Source organism: Myiozetetes cayanensis, unplaced genomic scaffold (genome assembly GCF_022539395.1).
Source record: "Myiozetetes cayanensis isolate MyiCay16 unplaced genomic scaffold, myiCay2020 scf9, whole genome shotgun sequence".
NCBI classification, from domain to species: domain Eukaryota; kingdom Metazoa; phylum Chordata; class Aves; order Passeriformes; family Tyrannidae; genus Myiozetetes; species Myiozetetes cayanensis.
In genome coordinates this window covers 23,169,721-23,195,512 of record NW_026088185.1, presented here as the reverse complement: position 1 = coordinate 23,195,512, position 25,792 = coordinate 23,169,721, and the positions used below count along the sequence as shown (strand labels likewise).

General features: G+C 47.7%; 1 protein-coding gene across 12 annotated transcripts in view; it reads right to left on the bottom strand.

Moving 5' to 3' along the window:
* Nucleotides 1-18,112: 18,112 nt before the first annotated feature.
* The window catches only part of TNS1 (tensin 1), a 62,230-nt gene continuing 54,550 nt past the window's right edge, over nucleotides 18,113-25,792 (bottom strand). For all 12 annotated transcript variants that reach the window (XM_050339579.1, XM_050339581.1, XM_050339586.1 and 9 more), the window contains 7 exons: nucleotides 25,351-25,443; nucleotides 24,733-24,810; nucleotides 24,559-24,630; nucleotides 24,311-24,479; nucleotides 24,014-24,082; nucleotides 23,650-23,682; nucleotides 18,113-22,612 (listed from right to left, as the gene is read on the bottom strand). In XM_050339579.1, coding sequence (XP_050195536.1) covers nucleotides 22,468-22,612; nucleotides 23,650-23,682; nucleotides 24,014-24,082; nucleotides 24,311-24,479; nucleotides 24,559-24,630; nucleotides 24,733-24,810; nucleotides 25,351-25,443 — 659 coding nt within the window. In that variant the 3' untranslated portion in view covers nucleotides 18,113-22,467. The remainder of the gene's footprint in view (nucleotides 22,613-23,649; nucleotides 23,683-24,013; nucleotides 24,083-24,310; nucleotides 24,480-24,558; nucleotides 24,631-24,732; nucleotides 24,811-25,350; nucleotides 25,444-25,792) is intronic.

Below are 25,792 nucleotides of genomic sequence, written 5' to 3'. Positions count from 1 at the left end.
GTGGGGAGCTGCAGTTTTCATGCAGTGGCTCTGCAAGCCACTTCAGCTGACCATATCATTGGCTTCAAAGTAGTTGGACATGTGGAAAATAGAGCTACCTTTCCTGTTCACTGTTTCCCTTGGGATAAACAAATATTGCACAGATCACTACAAAGAAATCTTTCTAATGAGATGCCCGGTCCCATCTGCTCTGGGAGAAATCACACTTCTGCATTCAAAAAATGCTGATGGAAGTAACAGATGACATACTAATGATCCTTGGGGCTTTTAGACAGGTTTACTTAGGAAACCAGGCATATGAGATCACACTGTCTTTTAGTCTGCCAATACATTTGTCTGGGTCCTTCCTAATAGCTTTTTAACTCACAGGTCAGTTTTAAGAAAATATAACAGAAGAGTATAAGTCTCCAGAATAGGAACTTTCTATGAGTTTCATGAAAACTATTGACCAAGAGGAGGAAAAAAAGAGAAAAATATTGGTCTAATAAAAACACCTACTGCTGCATGATCTCAACCCACAGAGATGCTCACCTTAAAGTTACATTAGAAACACAGCTCCCTTGGTTTTCCCTGTTCACACAATGATTTAAGACATTTTTAGGCTTTAGGTTCTCTATAAATGCATGCCCTTGTCCCCTTTATCATACAATGTGTCTGTTCAGGTCAGAACTGAGATGGATTCAGCCTACCCCAAAGATGTTGTACTGCAGCCTATATAAGGACATAGGCAGGCAAGGCTCATGGAGCTCCTGCTAGGGAAACATCAAGGGAAAAATCCATATAATTCTTAAACCCCAAAATAATTATGCAGATTTTGGCACACTCACCTCATATTGTGTTTGAACTCTGTTTGCTTTTCATCCCACAAGCTCTAATGTAAAAGAATCTGAATTGGAAAAAAAAAATTACTTACATATTCAATGTGATTTTCTTCAGAAAAAAAAGCAGTGTTTAAACAAAAAAGGATCTAAATAAGGTTGAAGAAGGCTCTCAAAATGGGTGCTACAGACCATCATTTGAACAACCACCATGCCATCCTGCGTCTTGCACATCAGTGCTCTGCGTGGTGAGGAAGTAGAGAAAGTGAGTGGAAGATGCAAACCCCAGTGCCCAAGGGATCAGCATTGTGTCAATTGCTGTAGTTGGTGCTAACACAGGAACACTGAAGTGCATCTCTCATGGTAGCCTGGGAGGTACCAGAGCACTGATGCCAAACAAATTCTTTCCTTGTTTTTAAAATGGCCTCAATGCTCTGTCTCCCTTTCTTAGCACCCCTCTTTTCCCTAATCACATCACTGATTTGGAGGACAGGTTTCTGCAGTTTTCTCTCCTGAGGCTGATGCAAGAGGAGACCCACCAGGGTTAGCCTGTGGCCATATACAGCAGAGGACTTGATCTCCTCGTTCCACCTGCTGCTTCTCATCACACACCCGATACTCTTCACGTATTAATGTCTGGAATGCCACCTCTGCTGCTTTATGCTCGGCTTCCTTGCCCAGCTATGTCAAGCACAAAAAGTCCTATCCTTTCCTGTCTCCTTCTGAGTTGGCATATATGTGTGGAAAGAGAGGCAAGGATGGTGAGATATTTATTTTCTTTTTCCTTTTCTTTGTTTTGTATCATCTAAACATTTCAGTGGTGAAAGAAACTCTGTCAGTGTGTGCTGTGGGTGATGAAGTGTAGTGTCACATTAGCTGTGAACAGACGGCAAGTTGTGGTCACCATCCCTGGCCAGCTGGGAATTGCACATCTCCTATCATATTTATTGGTTCCCCATCTTCTGTCACCTCCTCCTTTCCATTTACCCATCGTCCAGCTGCTGTTTCTCATCTTTGAGATCTCTGGGACATGAAAATCCAATTAAGATGATTATAGCCATGTAGGAGCCTTCAGCTGTCTCCTAACATACATATTTGTAATAATATTTACATGCTTATTTCCATTCAAGGGCATTGTCAAACTTGACTTCCTGTGTTGATATACATAAGCAGAAAGTCAGAGATCTACCCAAGGCTCAGAAGCCCAAGGAAAATGGATTTAGGGAGCTGTAAAGTATAGATTCACACAACCAGCAGTGACATACTCTGAGTTATTTTGGGCACATCCAGAGTGTCTGATGATGAATGGATCAGCCTGCACATATTTTAGAAAACCCTTTGAACCTATGTCAAAATATTCTAGCAATGTCATACACCAAAATCAGTTAAGCAAATTCCTAAAGCGACTCAAGCAAAATACTCATTCAACTTGTTATGTAAATAATAAATGAGATAGAAAAGGATATTGTATATTATTTCCCTTTACACACAAAGAATTAAAAACGTGGGGGACGCTTTATGATTGTCTCCATTTGAAAAATGGATTATACAAGAGCAGTATATTCTTGATGTCTTGTTGTAAACATTTTTTTGTCTGAATTTATTTTTTAAACTCTAGTTTCCTTTAATAACAGCGGCATCCCATTTTTTTGCTGGAAATTCCCTATGTAAGTTCCCAATGTTGCTCTGAATTTTTTTTCTAGAAAACCTCCCAGCTTTTTTTGCATGTTATGTCCTCACTGCACAGGTAATTCAGAACTTGTCTCAGTTTTCACTTACTATCTCTATTCCATTTCTACAGAAAAAAAAAGAAAAAAAAAGAAAAAAATCTTGGACTTGGCTTTGGACGTGCTTTGAACCTGGGCAGACTTTGCTGGCTGACATTCATCAGAGCTCTCCCACTTTAAAGCAAAGGGTCTGACAAAATCACAAGGGTGCTGATAGTCCTCCTGTCCATGTTTTCCCACAGTTGCTCCTGAAGGACAGTCAAATTCTTCTGAAATGAACTCAAGAGATAGGGGAAAAAAACACAGTAGAAGCTGGTGGGAATTCACCTGCCAACAAAGCTATGAAGAAGTAGGAGTGAAGAAGAGCTCCATATTGGTGGTATATTTCACCACCAAAAGCTGGAAGATTTTTACCCAGTGTAGTCAATCTTCTGGCATACCCAAATCTCCTTATGGCCAAAAAATGTAGACTGAACCCCCGAGGGCTAACGTGCAAGACAGCTTCATAGGATGTCTGAAGTCAGGAGATGGTAACAGCTGGCCAAGGGGGTTCTCTGCTCCACAGTTGGGAAAAAGCTGAACAGAATGTGATGCTGGATTCAGGGCAGAGATATCTGGGTTAAAATACACAGAGGTATTTATATCTGGCTGTCTTCAAGATTTCACATCACCAGTGTAGCCCAGGGACAGGTGATGCTAAACTTCCACCACTCCAAATGCTGCCTCTTGCAATACATGTAAGAAACAAAGCAGGTGACCTTTTAACAACCAGTGGAGCACCTCAGCCTGGATGGGTCTTAGCACTCAGGAGTCACGTGAGCAGAGAGCCTGTTTTAGAAAAGTGAAGTGATGAAAAGATGTGCAGGTTCATTGTAATCTGAAGGAAAAGTACCTGGAGGAAGAGCCAAGCACTCTTCTTCTACACTAATGAAGTGTAGAAGTCCCTCAGCCCAGACCCAACTTCTGCAACCTGCCTGTGATGCATCAGGATGTCTTTGAGCCCATAGCAGAGTTAGATCTTATTCTCACAAGCTCACTTCAGAGATTGCATGGGCATAAGGAGGACAGTCAGCACTTGGCCATATATGAAGCTAACCTAGAAATTCAGCTAGATAGGAGCAGCCAGAAGTTATCTGTGTCTGTGCTGCTTTTGGTGTGCCCATAGCTACTGGTCACTGTATCCCTCCAGCTTCCTCTCTCCATCCTGGAAGAGGTGGAGGAGAAAGGGCAGATGTTTGTTTCTCCCAGTCACGCTTTGGAAGATGTATTGTGCCCATGCACAGCATTCCCCTCCCCCTCTGCCATCCCTTCCCCAGGGTTGCTCCTGGTGGCCACAATAAGAGGTTAGCCAGACTATTTCAATTAGTGGCAAACCGTGTGGCGTGACTCCAGGGCCTCCATATGTTCATAAGTATATGCAACCACACTTTCCTTGACGCATTCCTCATTCCAGGGAAAGGCCACATCTCCACAGCTTGCTGGCACAAGTCACACAGGCAACTGCAGAAGAGATGGGATAATAAATACACACTCACATATATACACACACATATACGTAGGAAAACTTGGCACCCTCCCACCCTCTCCCGTGTTGACTGCCACATGGTCCCCATCAATTTTTGTCAGAGCCAGCAAACCAGCCAGCCACTCACAGATGCTGACAAGGCAATTTCAACAGCTGAAGGGACTTCTCTGCTCTCCTCCTCCAACCCCTAGGATTTTGGTTGGGTTTTTTTGTTTTTGTTTTTTTTTTTACTTTAAAGGCATCTGGTCCTGGAAGACATTTCCCAGACATGGTATTACCATCTTTCCGGGTGCTCCTTGGCTAGGGTGACCCCCTCTGCATCTGAGGATCAGCAGATTCCACTTCATCCTGAATGCAGGTGAGGTCATCCTAATATTCTACCTCCACTATCTCAAGCATCCCCAGAGGAGACTGAAGATCTCCAAATCCAGTTGCTGCCATTTACCCCATATTGGCTGCAGGAGTGCAGATTCCATCTACTCCTCCTGCCTGAACAAAGCTGCTACCTTTCAGGGAGTCTCAAGGATACAACTGAGTGTCCAAGAGGTCCTCCTGTAAGGGGCTTCTCTTTCCATTTTATGTTTTCAAGGCTTTCTGCAGATGACCAGGAATTTGTGTCTGGAGCCATAGTCAGGCCCAAATTAATGGTGATCTCCAAAAATATATTTGGCACTTTTCAATAAGTTTGCTAACACTTAATGACACAACACGCACTGGCAATAGCCCCTAGGCTTAGGTGAAGGGCAGAAACCACACCCAAGAGAAAAGGATACAGAAGCATTTGGGGGAGGAAACAGAAAGCAGTGCTGGCAGATTGAAACTTTCAATCTCAGTGAAATCCTGGTCCCACTGAAGCCCTGGCAAAATCTCTCATGATTGCTCACCTCAAGCCTATGCTGGGTGAAGCTCAAGAACATGCCATGTAGGTTGGTGTTTTCAGTCCCATGAGAAGAGGCATTTTTGTGTGCTGGGCCTGAAGTTTCCCACCCATCGTCTGTGCAAATCCTTCATATCTGACCCTTCTTGCCCAGCTCAGTCCTACCCCAGGTCAGGAGAAGGGTCTATATTTGAAATGTCATTCAACACAAAGAGAAATGCTCTGTTCAGGCAGTGTCCTCCAACTAGCACTTTGCAACACAGCTGTGGGGGCTGAATTTAGCAGGTAGGAATGCTCGCTCAGATGCCCAGAAACATCTGTGCAGACATCGAGACCAACAGGCACATGGTGGGATGGGAAGAGAGGGGAGAGCAGGACTGGAGAGACTGGGAAAGGACTAAAGTGAACTATTTCAGAAGAGCAAGTGAAGTCTGGCAAGTCTTCAGAACTGGGGTGCAAAAGCAGGTCTGGCAGAATTATCCAGCTAGCAAAGGAGCGCTTGTCTTCCTCCACCCCAGCCTTGGGTCTATAATGGACAGGACAACTGAAACCTCTCCCTCATTACTGAATGTCAGGTCATGTCAGCCCTTGCCTTGCAGTCAAAGAAACCACACCACTCAAGCAGTCCAATTTCTCACAGCTGGAGGCAGCTGAATCAAGGAGATACTTCAGGAAATACGAAGTTCAGTGAGCAGCTCAAGCCTAGATGGGGTCATGGGTAGAGTCAAGGCAATTAGGAGGAAGTGCTCTGACCACAAGCACACACTGCCTGTCACTTTCACCGAGAGACACATCTTCTGACATGAACAGGGATGTTATTAGCTGTTCAGACCCTGAAAACTATCCAAAGCTGATGAACATTTTCCAAACCACTATCCTGGGCTCAAGATGCAGCATCATAGGATTTCCCTATACCTATATTATAGTGGTGCTCAACTCTATGCATTATGGTATTTTTATCTCTCTCTCAGAAGACTTAGGTGTTGATCCCAAGTGATGACAGGAGAAGGGGCAAGGATGACCATCAACTTGGAGCTTGACACTACAAGCTTTGGGAAATGGGCTGGGCAGCCTGGTCTCACAGCACAAAATATCACCGTTTCCAAGGACACACAGAGTGAAAGATAAACCACTGGGATAAGCTGAGGAATCAGGAACCCTTGCAATACTGCATTTTGTTCAGTGCTCTATCTGAGATTAAGGTGGGATGCAGAAACTTGTCCATGGCAGGGAAAGGGGCTACAACTGGAAAAGAAGCAGGAGGGTGAAAGCCATGAAGACTGTCAATGCACAAAAATTAGGCAGCTTCCCTGAGATCTTTATTGGACTGCCCACTGCAACTATAGAGCTGTCTCATTAAGCCAGAGTCCGATGTATCAGCTGTGATTTGAGATGGATGAGGAGGGAAGAGGAATCTGACAGGAATCTGGCAAGTGACTGGGAAGTACCATTTCATCTTGCTGCTGGAAATGAGATCCATGGTAGAAGAAACTGGTTGCTCCTACCACAGTTTAGGATTTCCAGTCCTCTTCCTGAGCATGGATCCTGCACTGGAAATGAAAAAGAGAGATCCCAGATTAACTCTTAGGTGTTTGGTCTGTGAAATATTCCCAGAAGAAGACTCTTTGGTGCATGATGTGAAACCTGTCCCCTGTATCTCATTCTTGAGATGCTCTTCTTCCACATTCCTGCCTACACATCTGGAAATATTGGAAAAATAGCAGGAAAAACTAGAGGAAGTTTTAGAGAAAGCACAATGTGTAGGGAACTGTTCCATATTTCCAGATGACCAGTGACTTCAAGAGATCACTGCTGCTTCAGTGTCTGGGGTGAATCCCTGTTGCTGTTCTTTTTTGGTTAACAGCAGAGACACATGGTCCAAGAAAGAACAGATGTGGAAATTCTACTTCTATTGGTCCAAAACTTTCTCCCATCAGACCTGAAATACCCACATCCTTCTGGATCACAGCTGACAGTAACAAATATCATCTGTAGGGAGGGAGGCAAAATAGAAGGAATAATTTGATTTGTCAGCTTTGCCAAACTCATCTAAGGCTAATTGTCTCTATCTCTAGAGGATAGGGACTCTAGCTGAGGTCACAGCTAAACCTCATCATCAGTCTAAAATCTTGTTTACTGACCACACCTGGGTGGCTGGAGCCAGCCATAGAACTGGGGCATGCAGACAGTTGGAAAGACATCCAAGCAGAGCTCAAGGAAAGATCTTGAGTTTCACTGTTGGTTGAATGAAATGAGCTGATTTTGCCAGTTGTGAGGCAGCAGTCACAGCCCTGATGAATGACAAGAATAAATCAAGTTCCTTCTGCAGCCAAATTCCATTGACACCTCCACAGAGTTGGCTTTCACCATCCATCACGACATCTGCTGATGTCCATGGAAAGGGGACACAGTGTAGCTCTCTGTCCCACCCTGGTTATTTTTACAGCTGGGAAAGGAGGTGGTGAACCTGGGCAAGAGGGTTGGAGACTTTTCCAAGGCAGCTCACAAAAGTGTGAAACCAGAGCCAGAGCTTAGAAGGCCCTAGATCCCCAGACCAGCAGCTCCAAATGTGTCACTGGCACTGAATCCAGAAGGGCCAGGTTCCCCAGAAAGGAATTTCCCTGGTTCTGCCCAAGCAGAATTTTTCTGCAGACAAATAAAATCTCCCAGCCAAGTACCTGTCTCTGTGCTGGTGCAGAAACCTGAAATAGATGCTTAGAACTCATAAGCATCTCCAACTCTCCTGGAGGACACAGCCTCAAGAGGTAAATGCAGGACATTGGGACAGAGAGGCCATCTATGACATGCAAACCTTTTGCCTGCACAGATACAAGACTTCTGGAAAATACCCAACCAACCAGAGACAACGGAGCTGTGCTGATTTACAGCAGATGAAGATGGGTCCCTTGAAAATCAGTTCCAGGTGAGCTGTGTGGACTGCCCAGAAGTTGCTTGCTAGTTTCTCTCACTCTCCCCATTCCTTGTTGCCAAAACACGTTGAAGCTGAAGATTCACAGGCAGCACAGAATGGTTCCCTCAGGAGGAGTCGTTCCACACATGCCTTCCCAATAAGCAGAGTGGCAATGTTTAGAAACCAAATTGGTCATTGCTGGCAATAGTAAAAACAGACAAAAATAGCAGAAAAAAATTTCACAATTTCCTGCATATTTTTCCTGATTGTTCCACAAAAAAAAAATGTTGGGTTATTCAAAAAAGAATGGCTTAAACAAGCAAAACATCAGTAATCACCTGCTTTGCTAAGTGTTTGCAAATAACATAAGCTGTTTTTCTTAGCTAAATGTCATTCCTTTCCACAACTATCACCCCCTTCTCCCACTTACTCATTGTGACTAATGGGAGGGGAAAGAGAATTTTGCCCTTTTTTCCCCAATGGATTTTAAATTCAAAAACTTTCATTTTAGTTGGAAAGCACTCTCTTTGCCTCCTCTTTGCCCCCTCAGGATGGGTGACACCATCATGTCTGTGGCACAAAATCCTATGGTTTTGGTCACTTAAAAATTCATCAGTAGAAGACAGTATCTAGCTAAGTCCCCTCTGGCAAACTGGGAGTGGTGGAACAAGACCTCTTAGTTTATAACACTCCTTCAGGATGGCCAAGGTTCCTCGGCACATCCTTCATCAAATTCTCAGTTCTGCTAATTGAGCTATCAAAGCCGTGTTGGAAGAGAGAATTGTTTATATTTATTTTTTTTCTGGGTTGTAAATCTTGCCAGTAGAGCCTTCAAAATAAGAAAAGAAAAACCCTCTGACTTGCTGCCCAGAAACTCAATCCCAAAAGCCTCCTCCCAACCTCTGTTTACAAAATTATAAGCTTTCTTTGTCCTAACCATTTTCCTGTTACAATAATATTCTTCATTTTCTATCTGACTTTTTTTTGGTGCATGGAAAATATGATTTCATTGTGAAAGGATTTCTTATGAATCAATACAGCAAAGAGAACACAGAGATGTTTGCAGTAAATCACTCTCAAAGTAGAGACACGTAGAAAATGAGTTACAAGAAAAAGTAGATAATCCCAAGCCATTTCCAGATGGAAGGAGGTTATATTTTCCATACACTGTATCTGGTTTTTGTGTCACAAAACATGCTGATATTTATTTAATGTATTTTTTTCTTGCACTGTGGAGTTATGATTATATGAAATGAGTTTCCAAAAATTACAAAAATTGGCCTGGTTTAGGTAACAAATGGAAGAACTGAGATACTGAGTTCAAACCAGCTAAGGTTCAGCCCCTTTGGAAGTTAAGAGCCAAGTCCAACAGCAGAAGGCTGACTTCCACCCACCAAGGTTCCCTCTGCTACTGGGACAGTAATGACCAGGGTAGAGATCTGATTTTCCAGCACCTTGCAGTTTCTTTCACCCACTCCTCTGTGGCTAGCAGGGATGACACTTGGAGGTAAGCTGGCTTCTCCCTTTCTATAAAGTGAACTCTGTCATCACCATCTCTTCGGAGAAGGCTTGGCAGGACTGAACGCCTGGCAGCATGAGGAAGTCACTGGATCATGGAGTTCTTGGAAACACTGGACAGGGAACAGCCTGTCTGAGCAACACGTCAAACTGGGTGTTAGGTACCAAGACATTCTCCTAAAGGAGAGACATCTGAGAGCCATTTAGAGAGCATCTGGATGGAATCACTCTGGCTGAGAGGGACTGGGGTGCATCTGAGTGGGTCACTCTTGCAGTGACCTAAAACTTAGACAGGTAAATGAGGAAACTACATCCTCCTTCCAAAAACTCCCTGAGACCTGAAAATCTGGTGAAAAATTGTCCCATGGGCTCTTCATGGAACCATGGTTCATCAACACTGAGGGTGTGTAACATCCTGCAAAACAACTGAGAAACCTGTGACTGTAACAGATACAACCCCAGACGTGCAAGGAAATCAGCAACTTGTGAAGAAATAAAAGTAAAACCAGACTTCTTTAAGCTGAGCCTAGCTGTGGGCAGACAGTACAGGAAAGCTTCTGTGAAGACATTTGGGGGTAAAATGCTCTAGAAAGGGGAGAGAGTTCTTGAATTTTAAAAACTGGTGAGAAAGATTGTTGTGCTGTTCACATAAACAAAGCAGTGTGAGTCTAGGTTGCCTTTGGCAGTATCCCGTATCCATGCAGGTTGGGAGGTGGCTGAGTGCTGGCCCAGGAAGCCACTTTCACTCTTGCTGGTGTTTTCTGCCTCATTGTAATTAAAGTTCTGGCTCCAAAAAAGTAATATAGCTCTGCTGGTTATGTCTCACATGTTATTTGGATAAAGCACCAGCAAGAGGAGCTGGGATCATAAGCCAGTGAAACAGGAGGGTGGTATAAGGCATGGTTGGAGGCAGAGTAACTGATGTGCCAAAGCTCCTGTGCTTCATTATCCAGTTAATGCAACATTCACAACAAACCTGTCATCGGCTGTTCAGTTTTGTTGAACTGAAGAAAGACTCTGAATAATACATAGAGATGCTAATACATGTAGATGGGCAGAACCGAGCAAAGGAGGAACTGGATCTTCACTAGAGCCCCTGGCTGTTCCCCTGCTATGAATTCATAATCCTAAATGCACTGAAAGGGGATGGCACCCAGACCTGGTGATTATAAGAGTTTCATGCTCAGTGAAAAGTCCTGAGGGCATGACCAGGTCCTGAGCAATAGGGGAGTGCACCAGTGCTAACACCTTCTCCATCAGGCTGTGGGCGACTTTCTTTGCCTTTCCGTTGGCTGGAGCTGCCTCGGAGGCAGCCAAAGTTCTGTGTGCACCAGCTGCTTGCTTCAATTTTTTTTATTTTCCAGGAAAAGCTGGCACTCTGGCTATTCCAGCCCTCCCCTGCTCTTAAAGACCTGACGTTTTTCTAGTGTGTCAGATACACCGATCTAGAAGAGAAGAAGCACCAAGCCTGGAAAGCTGGCCCTGGGCTGGAAGAAATATCAATAGGAGAGGAAGTGTTTATCACATACACGCACACACACAAGGATCCATCAGCCAAGCTGTTTGCAGTCATCTTTGGACTGCTGCTCCCTTCTCCTGCTTCCAGCGATCCCATCGGTGGGGACCGGCCGACCTCTAGTGGTGCAAACCCACAGTGCTGGCAAGGAGGAGCAGGGAATGAGTCTACATTCAGAGCAGAGCATTTTCTGTGTTTATAGGTTCTTTTCCTGAATAATAAAAAGTCCCACAGGACTGGAGCAACCAAGAAGGGTGGGAGAGCAGCTGGAAGACCAGAGGGAAGCAGTTACAAGAGCTCAGATTTCTAGCATGCCCTTGGGACTTGCATTACCAAACTCTTCACATCTCCCCCACAGGTGTTCCTCAGGGGCTGGTGGCTCTGAGACAACATTTGGTTAAAATGAGGTTGACAGAGAGAGCAGAGATGGGATAGCAGGATCCTGACCTCGAAGGGGGCTTATGAGGTCAGGAGGACTGTGGATGGGGTCCTTGGATTCATATGGGTTCACATCCCATGCTTTGCGCAGCCATTTTTCTTTCCCTCATGTAAAAGTTTCTGAATCACATAAAGAGGGGGTATCTCCCTAGCTCTCAGCAGTGCAAAGAGGAGGGAAGCCAGGAATGAGCACCAGAGCTCTGAGAAAGCTCACAGCCAAGCATTTTCTCCTTCTGTAAGGTATTTAGGATCTCCCTCTGAGCGGGGCTGAGGCTGGAGCTGGGGGTCCGTGGGATTGAAGGACAGCCATTGCCTGCAACCCAGCAAGCTGAGGCAGAGAGCAGCCTGACAGAGCAAGGCTGAGTTTTCTCTCACATGGAAGTGTGAGCTATAAAGATGTGTGAAAGTCTATCTTCAGTGCTATCCATATCAAAGATTTCAAAGGGGGTTGCTTTAAGATAGGACCTTGGCACAGGTTCCTGCTTCTCCTCACGTCTTACTGAGCAACACTCTGCCAAAACATCAGCTTAGCTGCTCCAAATGTCCCAGGCATCCCAGGCATGTCCTACAAACCTTTCCGGTGCTCCCAGGGAGATCACTGCCTCTGCAAACAGCCTCTCCTCTCAGCTGTGGAGGGTCCCAGTGGCCCCCAAGCACAAGAGGAGAGTCTCCCCTGAAGTGCCAGAAACAAGGGCTGGGAACATACCTGAAAAGGTCTCTGAGAACAGCGTTAGCAAACTGTGCACAGGAACCCCCTTTTTCCCTCCCGCCCTGAGTGAACCCAAGGAATCTGTGGAGAACCAAGGAGCACAAGGCAAAGCTGGTGAACATGGACTTGACTACTAGTACCAGTGAAAGAAGACATTTCAGCTGAGGTGCTCATGGCCATAGGTGTCTGAGGACCCCGAACACTTACAAGTAGCCAGAGGTTGGCAAAGCTGGAGTGTTTGGAAACCATTCCATGCACATAAGCCATGGAGACATCTCCTAGAGACCATCCAAGATACCACAGCAAAACCCTAGAGAGACTATGGAAAGCCCCTTCGTGCTGTCCTGAGATCAGTACAGGCTGTCTCAACAGGAGAAGGCTATATTTTGAGTCTCCACAAACATTTTCTCCCATCCCACCTAGTTTTTCCTCCTTGTTTTTGCCCTTCTCAGTCTAGTGCACTTGCAAAATCCCAGCCCAGAGAGGGAGGCCACAAGAGCAGAAGCCTTTTGAGATTACCCTGAGGCTAGTGGGTGAGTGTTTTCCCCCTATTCTCCCAGCTGGAGGAATAAGCAAGACTGACTCAACAAAGATACCCAGCAGCACTGGAAAAACTGAGATCTCAGTAAAGCCAAAGGCATTTGCTAAGCATCTCCTCTTAGGACAGATTGCTCTCACACAAGCTTCCCCACAGACAGCCAAGACAATGAGGTGCTTCAGCAACAAACCCCTCTTCTCCTCTCCCCCCCAACCCTCTTGGGTGAGTGCTGTGCATCCCAGCAGAGCTCCCCTACACCAGGGCCAAGGTCGCTGCTGCACTCTGCTTTGATTCAACACAATCTCCCCTCCCACATGTTGTTTTCATTAGAGCCTGGATCTTCTGGCAAGGGCACTCTGCACAGTCACGAGAAGCTGCTCACTGGTGGCTTGTTTTATCCAGTTGTTGGAGGCTTAAAGCAATGAGCTTGCAAATATTTCATTCCTCCCTGAGCTCTTTCTTTCTTTTTCTTTCTTTCTTTTTCTTTTTTCTTTTTCTTTCTTTCTTTCTTTCTTTCTTTCTTTCTTTCTTTCCTTTTCTTTCTTTCCTTTTTTTCTTTCCTTTTCTTTCTTTCTTTTTCTTTCTTTCTTTCTTTCTTTCTTTTTCTTTTTCTTTCTTTCTTTCTTTCTTTCTTTCTTTCTTTCTTTCTCTTTCTTTCTCCCTCTCCCCCTTTCTTTTTCTTTTTTTTTTTACTTTTCTCTTTTTTAAGAGAAAGGGGGGGTGGTACTTAGCAGATAGAATTGGAGCTTGGGATTTGGAGAGATGAGAGAAAAAAGATCAGATGGGTCTTTCTGTCCTGTTGTGAATACACAGGCATGTGAGCATAAGTGTGTGTGTGTGTTTATGTGTGTCTCACACCTGACCTCTCAGAGCACTCTCCCAGGTGTCCAGCACCATCACAAACTGCACATGTATGTTGTTGCCCTGAATCGGGCAAGAAAGCTGTCACCACTGCTAGAAAGATGCCCCATGCTGAAGCTATACAGCTGTCACTGTGTTACCACAACAGAGGCACATTCCTCTGTGCTTTCACTCTGGCAGGCTCAAACATGGAGAGGAAGAAGCCTGAAGTCCAAAAGGTTGACCCCCATTTGGGTCTCTGCCTTTGACTGGGAAATTTCTGCTGGGACTAGTTGTCATCAAGACATATGGATGCCCCAAGCCCCAGGTGATGTGTGAGAAGGGCTTGGTTTTGACTGGAGGTGACCTTCATACCTGCTTCTGCCTGAGCTCTGTGTAGGGATGAGGGGTGCAAGCAATGGGACAGGGCAAATATGAGGTGGCAACCAAGAGGCAAGAGGGTGTGAATCACCCTGAGCCCATCACAGCATGAGAAGGTAGAGGACAGTTCCACTTGGGTTATTCCACCAGAAGAACATGAGGTACATCCAGCTGGAGGCCATCACTGTGGTAGTTTGAAGCAGACACAAGGCAGAGCATGAATGAGATGAGAAATGAAGGACCACTGAGCATGTCAGAAAAAAACTTGCCCTGCACTGGGATACAGACACTCTGAACAAGTTACTTCATATCCCTTCATGAGTCACATTGCTTTCCTTAGCCTGGCTGTAGCGTGCTGGGACAGTCTGGACTCTTGTTTGTCACTACTTCATGACTGCCTAAAACTGCTGGCATAAGGGGCATCCAAGGAAGGAAAATGACATAAAATCATAGAATCATTTAGGTTGGATCCTAAATTATCCTAATATCCTAAAATCTTAGGATCACTGAGTCCAGCCATTAACCCAGAACTGCCAAGTCCACCATATAACCATGTCCCTAAGTATCACATCTACCCATCTTTTAAATACCTCCAGGGATGGTGACTCAACCACTTCCCTCAGCAGCCTGTTCCAATGCCTGACCACCCTTTTGGTGAGGAAATTTTTTCCAATACCCAATCTAAACCTCCCCTGGCACAACTTGAGGCTATTTCATCTTGTCCTATTGCTTGTTACTTGGGAGAAGAGATGGACCCCCACTTGGCTACAACCTCCTTTCAGGAAGTTGTAGAGGGTGATAAGGTCTCCCTGAGCCTCCTTTTCTTCAGGCCAAACACCCCCAGCTCCCTCAGCCACTCCTCATAGGACTTTTCTTCCACACCCTTCACTAGCTTCATTGCCCTTTTTGGGGCAGGTCGTTGGACATGGTAACCATCAACTAACCAGGAAGAAGAGACCTGGCTAGCGCTCCTTTTGCTCACCTGAGCTTTTGAATTAGGCTGCCTGCCTGATTTGCCTGGACTGCATGGTCCTGTGGGAGCAGAGGCTGCAGAGTACTGCTGTGGAGCGGTAAGAGTTGCTGGCACTAAAGCCCTGCACAGGGTCGTCTTTGGGCTGTACTCGTGTGAAAGATGAGCAGCTTCTGGAAGAGGCTGTGCAGAGCACATGAGTCTGGAACGAGCAGTGCTGGGAGTGCTCTGCACCCAGCTCAGGTGCCCTGACCGAGCATCAGTCCTGCAGCCACCAGGCTGGCTCCCAGCCCTTTTGTCTCAGGGATTTACAAACCCAGCTGCATCTGAGCATCTGTCATCTCTGTCCATCTCAGGACCTCTGTTTATCTCAGGGATGTACAAACCCAACCATCCACTGCAGAGCAGCAGGAGCACGACTCAGAGGTGTGCTGCAGAAGAGCCTCAGAAGAAGCTGGCTGCAGGCAAGGAGACATCACATCCTGCCCCGCCAGCTTTGGGTGTACAGCGGTCCAGTGCCTCCATCACTTGGAGACACATCCCTGTAGATGGAGCCAGAACCTCACAAGGCAGAAAGACAGCCCAGTCCTACCCATTACACTTCTCCAATTGCTCTGCTCTGAAAAGAGACTAGCCCAGCCCCTCTCTTCCCTGCCCTCAAACACTACAGGGTTTTGTTTCCCCTTCCTCTTCAGGCCAACCATTCCTGAGTCTCACATTGTCCCTCTATTTAACCCAAAACCCTTTCTGTTGTCTTTTCCTGCTCACCACAGCCATGGAGAGTGGGTAATTTCAGCACCACGGGCTGCATGTTGATGCCCTCTTCTGAGCAGCAACATCCCCCTGGGATAATAATGAAGCCCCCAGAGTCATTTCTGGGCTGGCTTTTCCTACCACCAGCCCCTATGATGGACTTCCCAGACCCTGCTGGTTTGAATGGGAGTACTCCTCCTGGTTTGGTGCTGCTCAGTTCCAGTCTGTGCATTGATAGAAACCCCAACTTGGGCAAGGGACCCTTGTCTCTCCAGCAATCAGTCTCAGTGTCACCATTGCATGCAGGGGCTGAGCAACTCGGGGATGCACTAACTCAGCAGCAGCATCCTGGGCACCATGACAGGGTTTACAGCTCACAGGAAGACACCACTGTTCCCATGGGTATGGCATGAGCACAGGTAACCCCAGCCCCAGCGTGGCTTTTGCCCACATCAGGTCTGCTCCACATTTCCCATCCTGTGGAAGCTGTCTAGTTCCTGGCCTTTGCTCAGACATGATGCTCAGGAAAAGCCATGTTGTGTCATGGCTTTTATGTCCCCTGGGGACACTTCCAAGGGGCACTCAGCACTGCTGAGAAGCCCAGGAAAAAGAAGCAAGAGGAGATGAAACTGCCCCATCCCCACCACCATGCCCCTAGTTTTGTTCCAGATCTGAGGGTTGCTTCCAGCTTAGTCAACCACAAAAAATGGAGGTGGGGGGCAAGCCCACCATCAGGGTTTCTCAGTCCAGGGTTTCCTAACTGTCTGACAGCATACCCACCCTTCTCTCCTGAGGCAGGAGACAGAGAGGAAACTGATGCCTTTCACAGCCTCATAAGAAACACTCCCTGGATGGCCCAGAGTCTCCAGAGCTGGGGCTGAAATGAGAAAACAACACTGATTTGGGAACATGAAGGTGGGGATTCAGTAGACATGGGAAGATGCCATGAAGGCAAGGTTTCCCAGAGTGGAGCTAGTGGGACGTGCCTTTCCCAGTGGTCACACCAGAGCCACTAGCCTGGCCTGGGGACAGCAGCAAGCTGCACAGAGGGAGACACTGAAAAGCCTGTACTGTGAGAGCTGGTGAGGGGAAGTGGGTGGCAGATAAGAACATGTTGAGGAAAAACACAAACCAGAAGTTCCGGAGGAATTTTGGAAAGGAAATGGGGAATTAACTGCAGAAAAGGAAGGGGGGCGGAATGCGAGGCACTTTATGACTCGCAACAAATAGTCTGTCTTTGCCACCTCGCCAGGCACTCACTGCTTCTCCTTCCTGCCCAGGGACACTCATCAAGGGTCACCTCAGCTGGGCAGGAGCAGTAGGAATGGGCAGGTGGCTGGTGCTGGCTCTGGGGAGTTGATTCCAGCAGGAATTAGGGAAGAAACAAAACCAAGAGAAGCTTGCAAGAAAATACCATCCTGCAGTGTCAGAAAGGGCGAGGAGGCTGCAGGTCCCATCTTGCTTGCAGGTAGATGAGGGACAACTGAGGCCAAGGCTGACAGATGCCAGGTACCTCACATGGTCCTGTGGTGCAGCCTGGCTTGGAGGGCATTTGGTAGCTTGGGTACCCACCCACAGCCCCACAGATATTTCAGGGGGGGGCAGGAACCATCCCACCTCCTCCCCTTTCTTTTTTTACCTCTCTTGCCTTTGCCTCCCAGCATAAGCCCCACAGCACAGGGTCCCCATGCAAGCAGCCCCCTCAATCCACCCCTTGCCCTGCAGCTATTTTAGAGAAAGGCAGGAGGTATTTTTAGTGCTGCCGGCTCCCGAGAGAAGCTCTGAGCCTCTGAGCCGCAGCAGCGCTGGCGCCAGAGAAACTGCCGCTGCTCTGGCTGATATTTCTTGTATAATTAAACTCAATCCATCCCAGGGGTTGGGTCTTGGCCACCAACTCAGCAAGGAGGGGAAGGAGCAGAGCCAGAGAACCAGGGGCTGAGGGCTCTGATGGATGCTGGGAATTGCTCCACAAATGCTGGAAAAGCATGGCCTTGAGACTTAAGGGAAAGTTTTGCCAGGCACAGGAGAGCAGGATAGCTCTGAAAGGGTTAGAGAGGGGGATTTCATGGGAGCAGAGCCCAAACCACCACCTCAGCAAAGGCAAAGACCCCATATCAGCATCATCCCATCCTGCTCCCCTGTGGGAGATGGACCCAAAGGGGATGCCCAAGGCTGAACAGACAGCACCTAAAGGCAATCTGGGAAAAAGCAACAAGATTTGAAGAGCACCCAGTGCCATGGCAAGCTGGAGAGATCCCTTCTGGTAAACAAAAGCCCAAGCTGGAGCCATGTCGGAAGTTTGGGGGCTGTCTGGTTAGCCAGCATCTGGTGAACACAAGCTGCGGCTGGAGGCTGACAAGCAGCAGCACAACCCCTCCTTCTTCCCACACCCACCGCCCGGCGTCTGTCCGGGGGCCCCAATCTGCCATCGAGGAACAGGGGGAATGACAGCCTGGAGAAAACACAGCACCCACTAGCCTTTAGTTTGGGTTTGGGGTTTTTTTTCCCTGTGCAAAAAGAACAGAGCATTTATTCCTACACTCCCTTAAATTTCAAGGTACAGTTCCAGCAATCCAGACACCAAGCTGGCATTCCAAGCAACAGTATATTTTATATAACTGGTTTTGGGGTTTTTTTTGTTTGTTTTTACCACTTTATAAAGCCATACAATGAACTGCAAAGAATCCAACATCTGTACAATGGGAAGACAACAGAGGAGTGACATTCACACACGGACATGGCGCGACCGAAGTCATCCTTATACGCACGACAACATTATGGGCATAAAGATACAAAATATAATGTATTTTTTTTCCATCTATATAAATACAGAAATGGGCGAGTCTAAAAGTTTGAAACTGTTTGTTAACACTGATTAGCAAATAAATCTGTAACATTTCCAAAGTAACAAAGACAACAACGACAAAAAAAAAAAAACACACAACACAGTGGCACAGGATCTGCCAACAGAAATGTCGTATTGCTTCCTTTCTTTTCTTTTTTTTTTCCTTTTTAAGGAAAAGAAAAAAAAATTAGTAACCCCAAACCAACCTCGCAATTTGCAAAACAAACGAACGAAATGAAACAAGCCCCTGCGGGCTCCTTTGCTGTCTGATCCTCTTGCCTGCTCCAACGGGAAGGGTTGCCTTTTGTTGATGCTGTTGTCTGGGTTTTTTGGGGCAACTGGTTTCTTTACCTGCCCGACCTGCTGGGTGGGGATTTACTTTACACTTCGGTTCAGTCGGTTGAACTCGCTGGAAAATCAATGCCTGGAGGCCAGGCTGGGTTTTTCTCCCTACCTAGTTTGTTTTCCATGTGTGATTTGACCAGGAGGCAGCCAGCAAATGTTGCATCCAGAGCAACCCCAAACTTTACTCAAAATCATGGCCCCCCGCCCCCCTCATCTCCACCAGCAATGACGGGTTGGCAAAGATCATGCAATGGATACATCCCATTAGCAGATGACGACATGGATCATCTCCCAAAATAGCTCCCAGGGGGGCAGAGCCAGAGGCAGCCCATTGAATGGGAGCCCCACATTTCGTGCATTGCAGGTGCCACTCCGTGGGACAGACAGCAAATTACCGCCCCAGGGAGCATTTCTCAATAGACAGCAATATCAACAGCACAGGGAGGACGGGTGGGAAGGGGCTTCTCCGAAGAACAAACCGACACAAAAAGGGCACATATAATAAATTTACACACACACAAAAAAAAAATATATATATATATATATGTGGGGGAAAGTGCGTTTTTAAGGATATCTTTGGCAAGAATATATGCAGTTCTTTGTGCAGGAAGGAGGAGTGTGTTTGTGTGTGTGTGTGAGCGAGAGATAGATACCATCCGGCTGCTGACAACGGCAGTGTGATTACAACGAAACATATGCTGGGCTTAACCCGCGCAAGCTCGAATCTCAAATAGCATGACTGTGCTTAAAAAAAAAAAAAAAAAATCAAAGACAAAAGAACAGATTATTTATTTTCTGTCCCTTTTTTAAGGAAAAAATATCAACACTAGGTCCCCGCCAGCCCCAGGACCTGGGCAATCCTCAATGCCACTGACGGTCTCTCCCGGGTACAGAAAGGGTAGTTACACCCAAAAACGTAACTTAAAAAAGGAGCTAAAAGGAAAAAAAAAAGTGCCTTTAAAGGGAGCTGATAAACACCAGGCTACATCATTGGAAAGTGATTAGCTGTGTGTTAAAAAAATAGTATAATCATCAGATAATTCTGTTAGTGTTTGAGATTTGGATACGGTCTAAATCTTCAGCTAGTGGGTTAGCGGGGAAGCCGTGAGTGGCTTGGGGCCCGAAGCAGGCGTGATGCTATTGGCAGGTATCTGCTAGGGTCAGCTTCTACACAACATCTCTGGGATGCTTAGATCTGTTTCATTTGTACGGGGAGAAAAAGAGGAATGGGAGTTTCAAGCACCGGTTTCCAAGGCAGCAGATTAAAATAAAATTACATTATTATCATCTCTTTTCTTAGCAGTGAGAAACCAAGTCTGAAAAATAGAGGCTTTCAAAAATATATCTTTATATATCTATAAACACAGTGTTTTCTCTGATGGGTGAACGACATGGTGAGGAGATTACGGGTGAGATTGTCTCATCTCGCTTGAATTTCGCAGAAGGAGGGAATCACTTTTTGGAAATATCAAAAATTAAAAGGTCTCAGCATCTGTGCAGCCAGGGAGCCGGGGAGGGCGAAAGCCCCCCCCCAGGGTCCCCCATCCCACCACCACCTCACAACCAACTCCTTGCTACCCATCCTTTCACACTCGCTTCAGTACATCAGCACAGCCTCCGGCCCTGGCAGCCCTCTCCGGCCGCCCACGCCGCTCACTCCCCCATGAGCTCACACACACACACACACACACACACGCACACGCACATCGCTCACACACACCGCCCCGACACAGGGGGCCCCCGTCTCTTCCCCCATCTGTATTTTTCCTTGCTCTGGATTTTCTTTTAACGTGCAGGTGTTTCCCCAGGGCAGGGGAAGGGGAGGATATAATAGGGGAGATACGATGCGCAGAAAGCAATATGGCAAAAATAAATATTTTCAGAGTGTAAATTTAACCTTTTTTTTTCCTCCTTAAAATTTCATTAGCTTACAGTATTTTGTCAGTATAGCTCGTATATATATTATAGCTATCAAGGCAAGGGCGGTCCAAGGGAGACAAGCTCTCCGAGGGACTGCAGTGCTATGTTTCTAATTTTTGTCCCCAGTAGACTATCTGGGCCACTTTGCACTGAAAACCTCTCCCAAAAAGCTCTTGGGGGGAATATTTGCAGCAGAGGGCTCAGCAATGACCCTACAGCTCCAGCCAGACCGTTGTCCCTGCCCAAAACCTGCATATGTGACTGAAGCATCCTCTGCCCCCTCCCCAGTACCTTGGGGCTGGGACCTCCACCTGATGCCCCCTAACCATGATCTCTCTCCATGCAGCAGCATGAAGGCCCTTCACCCCTCTCACCTCCTGGTTTGCCCTAATCACCTCCCAAAGAAAAGGGAAAAGCTGACAGCACTGAAGTCACTGCAAAACTATGGTGCATTTGAGGGGCAGAAACCTCAAGCCAGAAGGCTTTGGGGGTACACGTTTCAACCAGGGTGGCTCTCAGAGGACCTGTTACCTCCCCACTGAGCCAAAGTTGCCCAGCCACTGCAGATCCTTTCCTTTTTTTCTTTTTTTTCCTCTTAATTTTCTTCCTTCTTTTTCTTTTTTTAACGTGGCCTCCAAAACAAAAGGAGAAAAAAGCGCCTGAGTTACTTGTAGTCATTCGCCTTTCGTGCAACTTGAATGTCCATGCAATTTTAAAACCGCTTGCGTGTTTCTGAAGAGATAGACAGGGGTAGCCACGGGTCTGCTGCTTCACACAGGGAACCCATCTGTGCCAGCATCCGCTATTATTATAATTACTATTATTATTACATTGTATTACTTTCCTTTCTGTTTTGCTTTTTTTGCGTTAAGAGAATGTGACAAGCCGCAGAAGAAAACTGCCAAAGAGGACTAGTGACGGGAGGGAAAAGGGGAAGATGGAAGAGGAGGCGACTTTCTGCATCCTCCAGGTTCCCAGGGAGTATCTGCCTTCCCCAGGTGGAGGGTAGCAGGAGCCCTCACATCTCCTCGCAGGCTGGAGGGCACAACCACCCCTGGGGAGGTGGGGAAACGCCATGACCGACCTCTCTGGGTGGACTCACAGCGTCTCACCTGTGACCGGCGCTGGGCTCCTGGTCAGCCAAGGATGTCAGCCCATGGCAGAGCTTCCCAGGGAGAGGAAGGGTCAGGACCAAGTTCCCCCACGTCCCCAGGAAGTTTCAAGGTAGTGAACAGGTTTTGGAGGAAGCACAGGGACTGGTGAGGACTCTCCTCTGCAGCTGGACAAATGAAGGTTTCTGAGAGCATCTCCCCTGGTGTCCCATAGACCCAGCCCACATCGTTACCTCCTATGGGTCATTACAAACACACAGCAGACATTTGCTGATGGAGTTGCTGGGATGGAGCTTCTTCCACGGTTTTGCCAGTTAGCTCTATTTTTTTTTCAGATGGAAGACACCAGTCATGGTCCCACATTCAGTCCCAAATGGATGTCACCATTCAGGCCATGATGCTGAAAGCTGGGAACACACCTCTCTCACTGCCGCCTTTGCTTTGGTCACCTTCCCTGCGATGGGACATGCATCCTGTCTGGAGTGACTTTGTGGTTCTCTTATGTAGGTGCGTGGTTTTGGTTCTTCTACGTGTGTGTTTGGCTTGTGTTGAGTTTTTAGGGGTTTTGTTGGGGTTTTTTTGTTGTTTGCCGTTTTCCTCCAAAATTCCAACCCTTTTCCCCCCCCAATTCACTTCCCTCTCCCACAATGCACTTCCTCACACTCCTTCTCGGATCAGCTCCAAGTCCTTCTCCAAAATTCAAGAATCACCCGCAAGCACCACCTCATCTCTTCTGGCCGGAGCCAAGCATGACCCTGGAGACAAAGTTGACGATGGCTGCAGCTGGCTGGTCTGGGTCCAGCTCAGCAAAGAGGTGGCAGACGTTGTCTGTGGTGCTCCCTTGCTTCCTGGCCACAAAGCCAAAGAGCCTAGGTGGGAAGAAGGCAAGAGGCTCATTAAGGTTTGCCAACATTGCCCCACAAGGAACACCACCACCCTCTTCCAGCACGGTCTTGCGAACTTCCCCTCTTTAACATCCACCTCTCACAACACAGAGGCATACATCCCAAACCAGCCTGCATGAAGGCCCATCTCCTCTTCCCTTTGCTGCAGTTTCTTTGAAGGTCAGTTTTTCATCATCTCTTGGCCAAACTCCCCTTGCTCTGAACACCTCTGCCACTCCCCCATCCACCCTCAAGAAGGGACCTTCCAGATAATCCCAGAGTTTCCTTGGTTTGGGTGAGGACACTTGGAGCCAGAGTTGTGATGGGCTGACTACTGGGGTAAAACCTCTATGAGAGGAAGGCCTTCAAGGACACAGGAAGTTGACTGAGACCATGTGGTTATTTCTGTCTGTCTCTCCCTTGATGAATAAAATGTCCCCCTTTTTTTTTTTAATTAGAACGTGCAAACTCAAGTTATAAATACCGGGGGAACAGAATGTGAGACTGGCCCAGGCTACGGCATTTCTAATTGGGGAGGGGAAATATCCCAGCAGCTGGACATCCTAATAAAAACCCCTTCGCTAACACAATGGCTAAAATTAGTGGGAACTGGCCCCTGTAAATGGGCTCAGCCAGCACTCTGTGCTCCCATGGGTCAGGACAGGGAGGACAGGTGGAAAGGGAAGAGATGACCGGTGGCTCACACACCATCAGCATAACTCTAGCTCTGCTCCATAAGCTGGTTCCCACTGACTCTGTTGGGAGAGTTTCCAGTAAGGTCAGTTCAGTAAGGGCCGTGCCTGCTCTGACTAGGAATCTGGGGCTGAAAAATACTTCCAGAGTCCCCAGAACCATGGTCACATGCTTGGGTGAAACACTTCTGCAGTGAGGAGCTGAGCCCATCTCACACAGTCAAGAGGCTGCCCAGCATAGGGAATCCCCCAGCCAATGTCCAAACATGGGCAGGAGCTACTTCAGCATCAGCTGGGAGGAATCTGCTGGGAAGTACAGAAAATACTTACTTGGCTGGGCCACTGCCATCAGTTTTAGTCCACCTGCAAGGACAAGAGAAGGTGTGAGGGGTGGTGCCTTCTGCCCCTGATGAGGGCCACTGCACCAATGCTGGAAGGCCAGCCTGGCTTTGCACAGGCTTGGCTTTAGGGAAAAATGATGCGCCTCTCCCTCAGCATGAAGGTAATTGGAGACACCAAGAAGTCACCAGAAGCAGCTGGTGTTGCCCCACAGTATCAAAGGAGACCTTGCGTCCCTGCCCTCCTCAAGAACAAGGGGGACAGAGGAAACAAAGACCCTGCTCCAAGCATCCCAGGAGCCTAAGGGAGTGAAAGGGGTAGGGGTCATGTGCTACCCCCAGGTTAGGGCACTCACTTTCGTTCCTGGGGGTCCAAGTCGCAGAAGGTGACGGTGTTGAGGGGGTAGTGTCGTCGGAAGAACAATCTGAAACACAAAGCAGGGAATATCAGGGCCAGGGAGCCTCCATCTCTGTCCCAGCACAGCCCAGTCCCAGTAGCACAGGGGAGACTCCCGTAGGTCTCCCACAGGACAAAGTCCAGCCCTGCCCATGACCAGGTTGATGTCACCCCCGGGACATCCATCACCAACACACTCCCTGAATCACAGCCCTACCAGCTTTTGGAGCCCAGGGATGTGGCCATGGAGACTTACTTCCTCTGGTTGTCTGTTAAGGTGATGCCTTGTGCAGAGACTTTGAAGTGAACAATGGTAGCAGTGGGTGTGGGGTCAGCCACCAGTGTTTCAGCAACAGCCTTCGAGATGGCCTGGGGGCCTGTCAGCGACTCCATCTCCACCGAATTGATGAAGAGGACGTTGCAGGCTGGAAAGGGAGACGGCAGGCATGGGGTCAATCACTGCTCCGAGCCCCATTCACCCCACAACAGCCCCTCTATACTCACCCGCACCCTGTTTGAGGAGGTCTGTGGCCGAGTTGGTGGCCGACGCAGAGTCTTTCTTTTCCTCCATGGGATCTAGAAGACATGGGATGGTTAATGTTGCTCCCTGCTTGGAAACTTACTATGTCCCCACAGGCCATGGGGACAGATGCAATACCTTCTGGTCCTGGCTCTTACCTCGGTCAGGAATGACCAGTTTGCAGGGCAGGGCCAAGGGCATGATGGAGTGCTGGTACACCAGAGCTGAGAGACAGCCTGGGGAGAGAGAGAAGATGGTCAGGACGGGGCTGGGGCCAGGGCCAGGGACATCTGTCTTCCCAGTTAGGTCATCGTTGCTCCAGGTGGATGGGAACAGCTTTAAGGTGGGTTTCTGCACTAATGGTCCTAATGTCACATGTGGCAGTTCTTCTTACTGAAACCACTATGCCCACAGAGGGCTCAGGGAGGGGGCTGAGATGCCAGGGCCATCTTAGGAACAATGAATAGGGCAGCTCCTCAGAGAACATTAGCCATAGGATAAATGGAACAAGGGGAACCCCTGCCCTCCACCCTGACCAGCAATATTTGTCCTATATGTGTGTGCAGAAAACCATGCACCTGTGTATGTAGGCACATTTGTGTGCTCCCATGAGTGTGCGTGACCTTAGAGGCTCCAAATACCCACAGGATTCACCCAGGCACAGCAGGCAGTTCCAGGCTCTCCCAGACACCCAACAGTTCTGCTTTGATAGTCTGCTAAAGGCAAGGCTCTCCCAGCCCAACCCCACATGTGGGAAGCATCCTGGGACCACTTACCAAAATTAGGCTCGTTGGGACATCCTTTTAGTTTCACACCCCGGGGGCTGGTCTCGATGAGGAAGTGCCTCACCAGCTCGTTGGTCATATCTCCTGCGAAGAGATGGAGATATTCTCACGCCCTCCTCCTCCTATTACTATGCAGTCCCCTTGGGAAACTAGCGTACCAACTCAAGGGAGGGGTCCCTACCCCTACACACATCCTCTTCAAACCTGGACCTTTACACAATATCAACCCCAAGCCAAGCCTCCCCACAGTGTTGGTGAGCTGGAGAGGCTCATACCTCATACCAAAGCCCAAGATGCAGGTGCCTCTGAGCCCTCCGCAGCTCAGGATAGAGGGTGTCTGGTGCTTCCCTGCGCCCTGGGAGGGAGGGATCCTGCCACATCAGCACATACCCAAGGGCACGACTGGCTCAGCAGACCTGGCTGCCTGCTCACC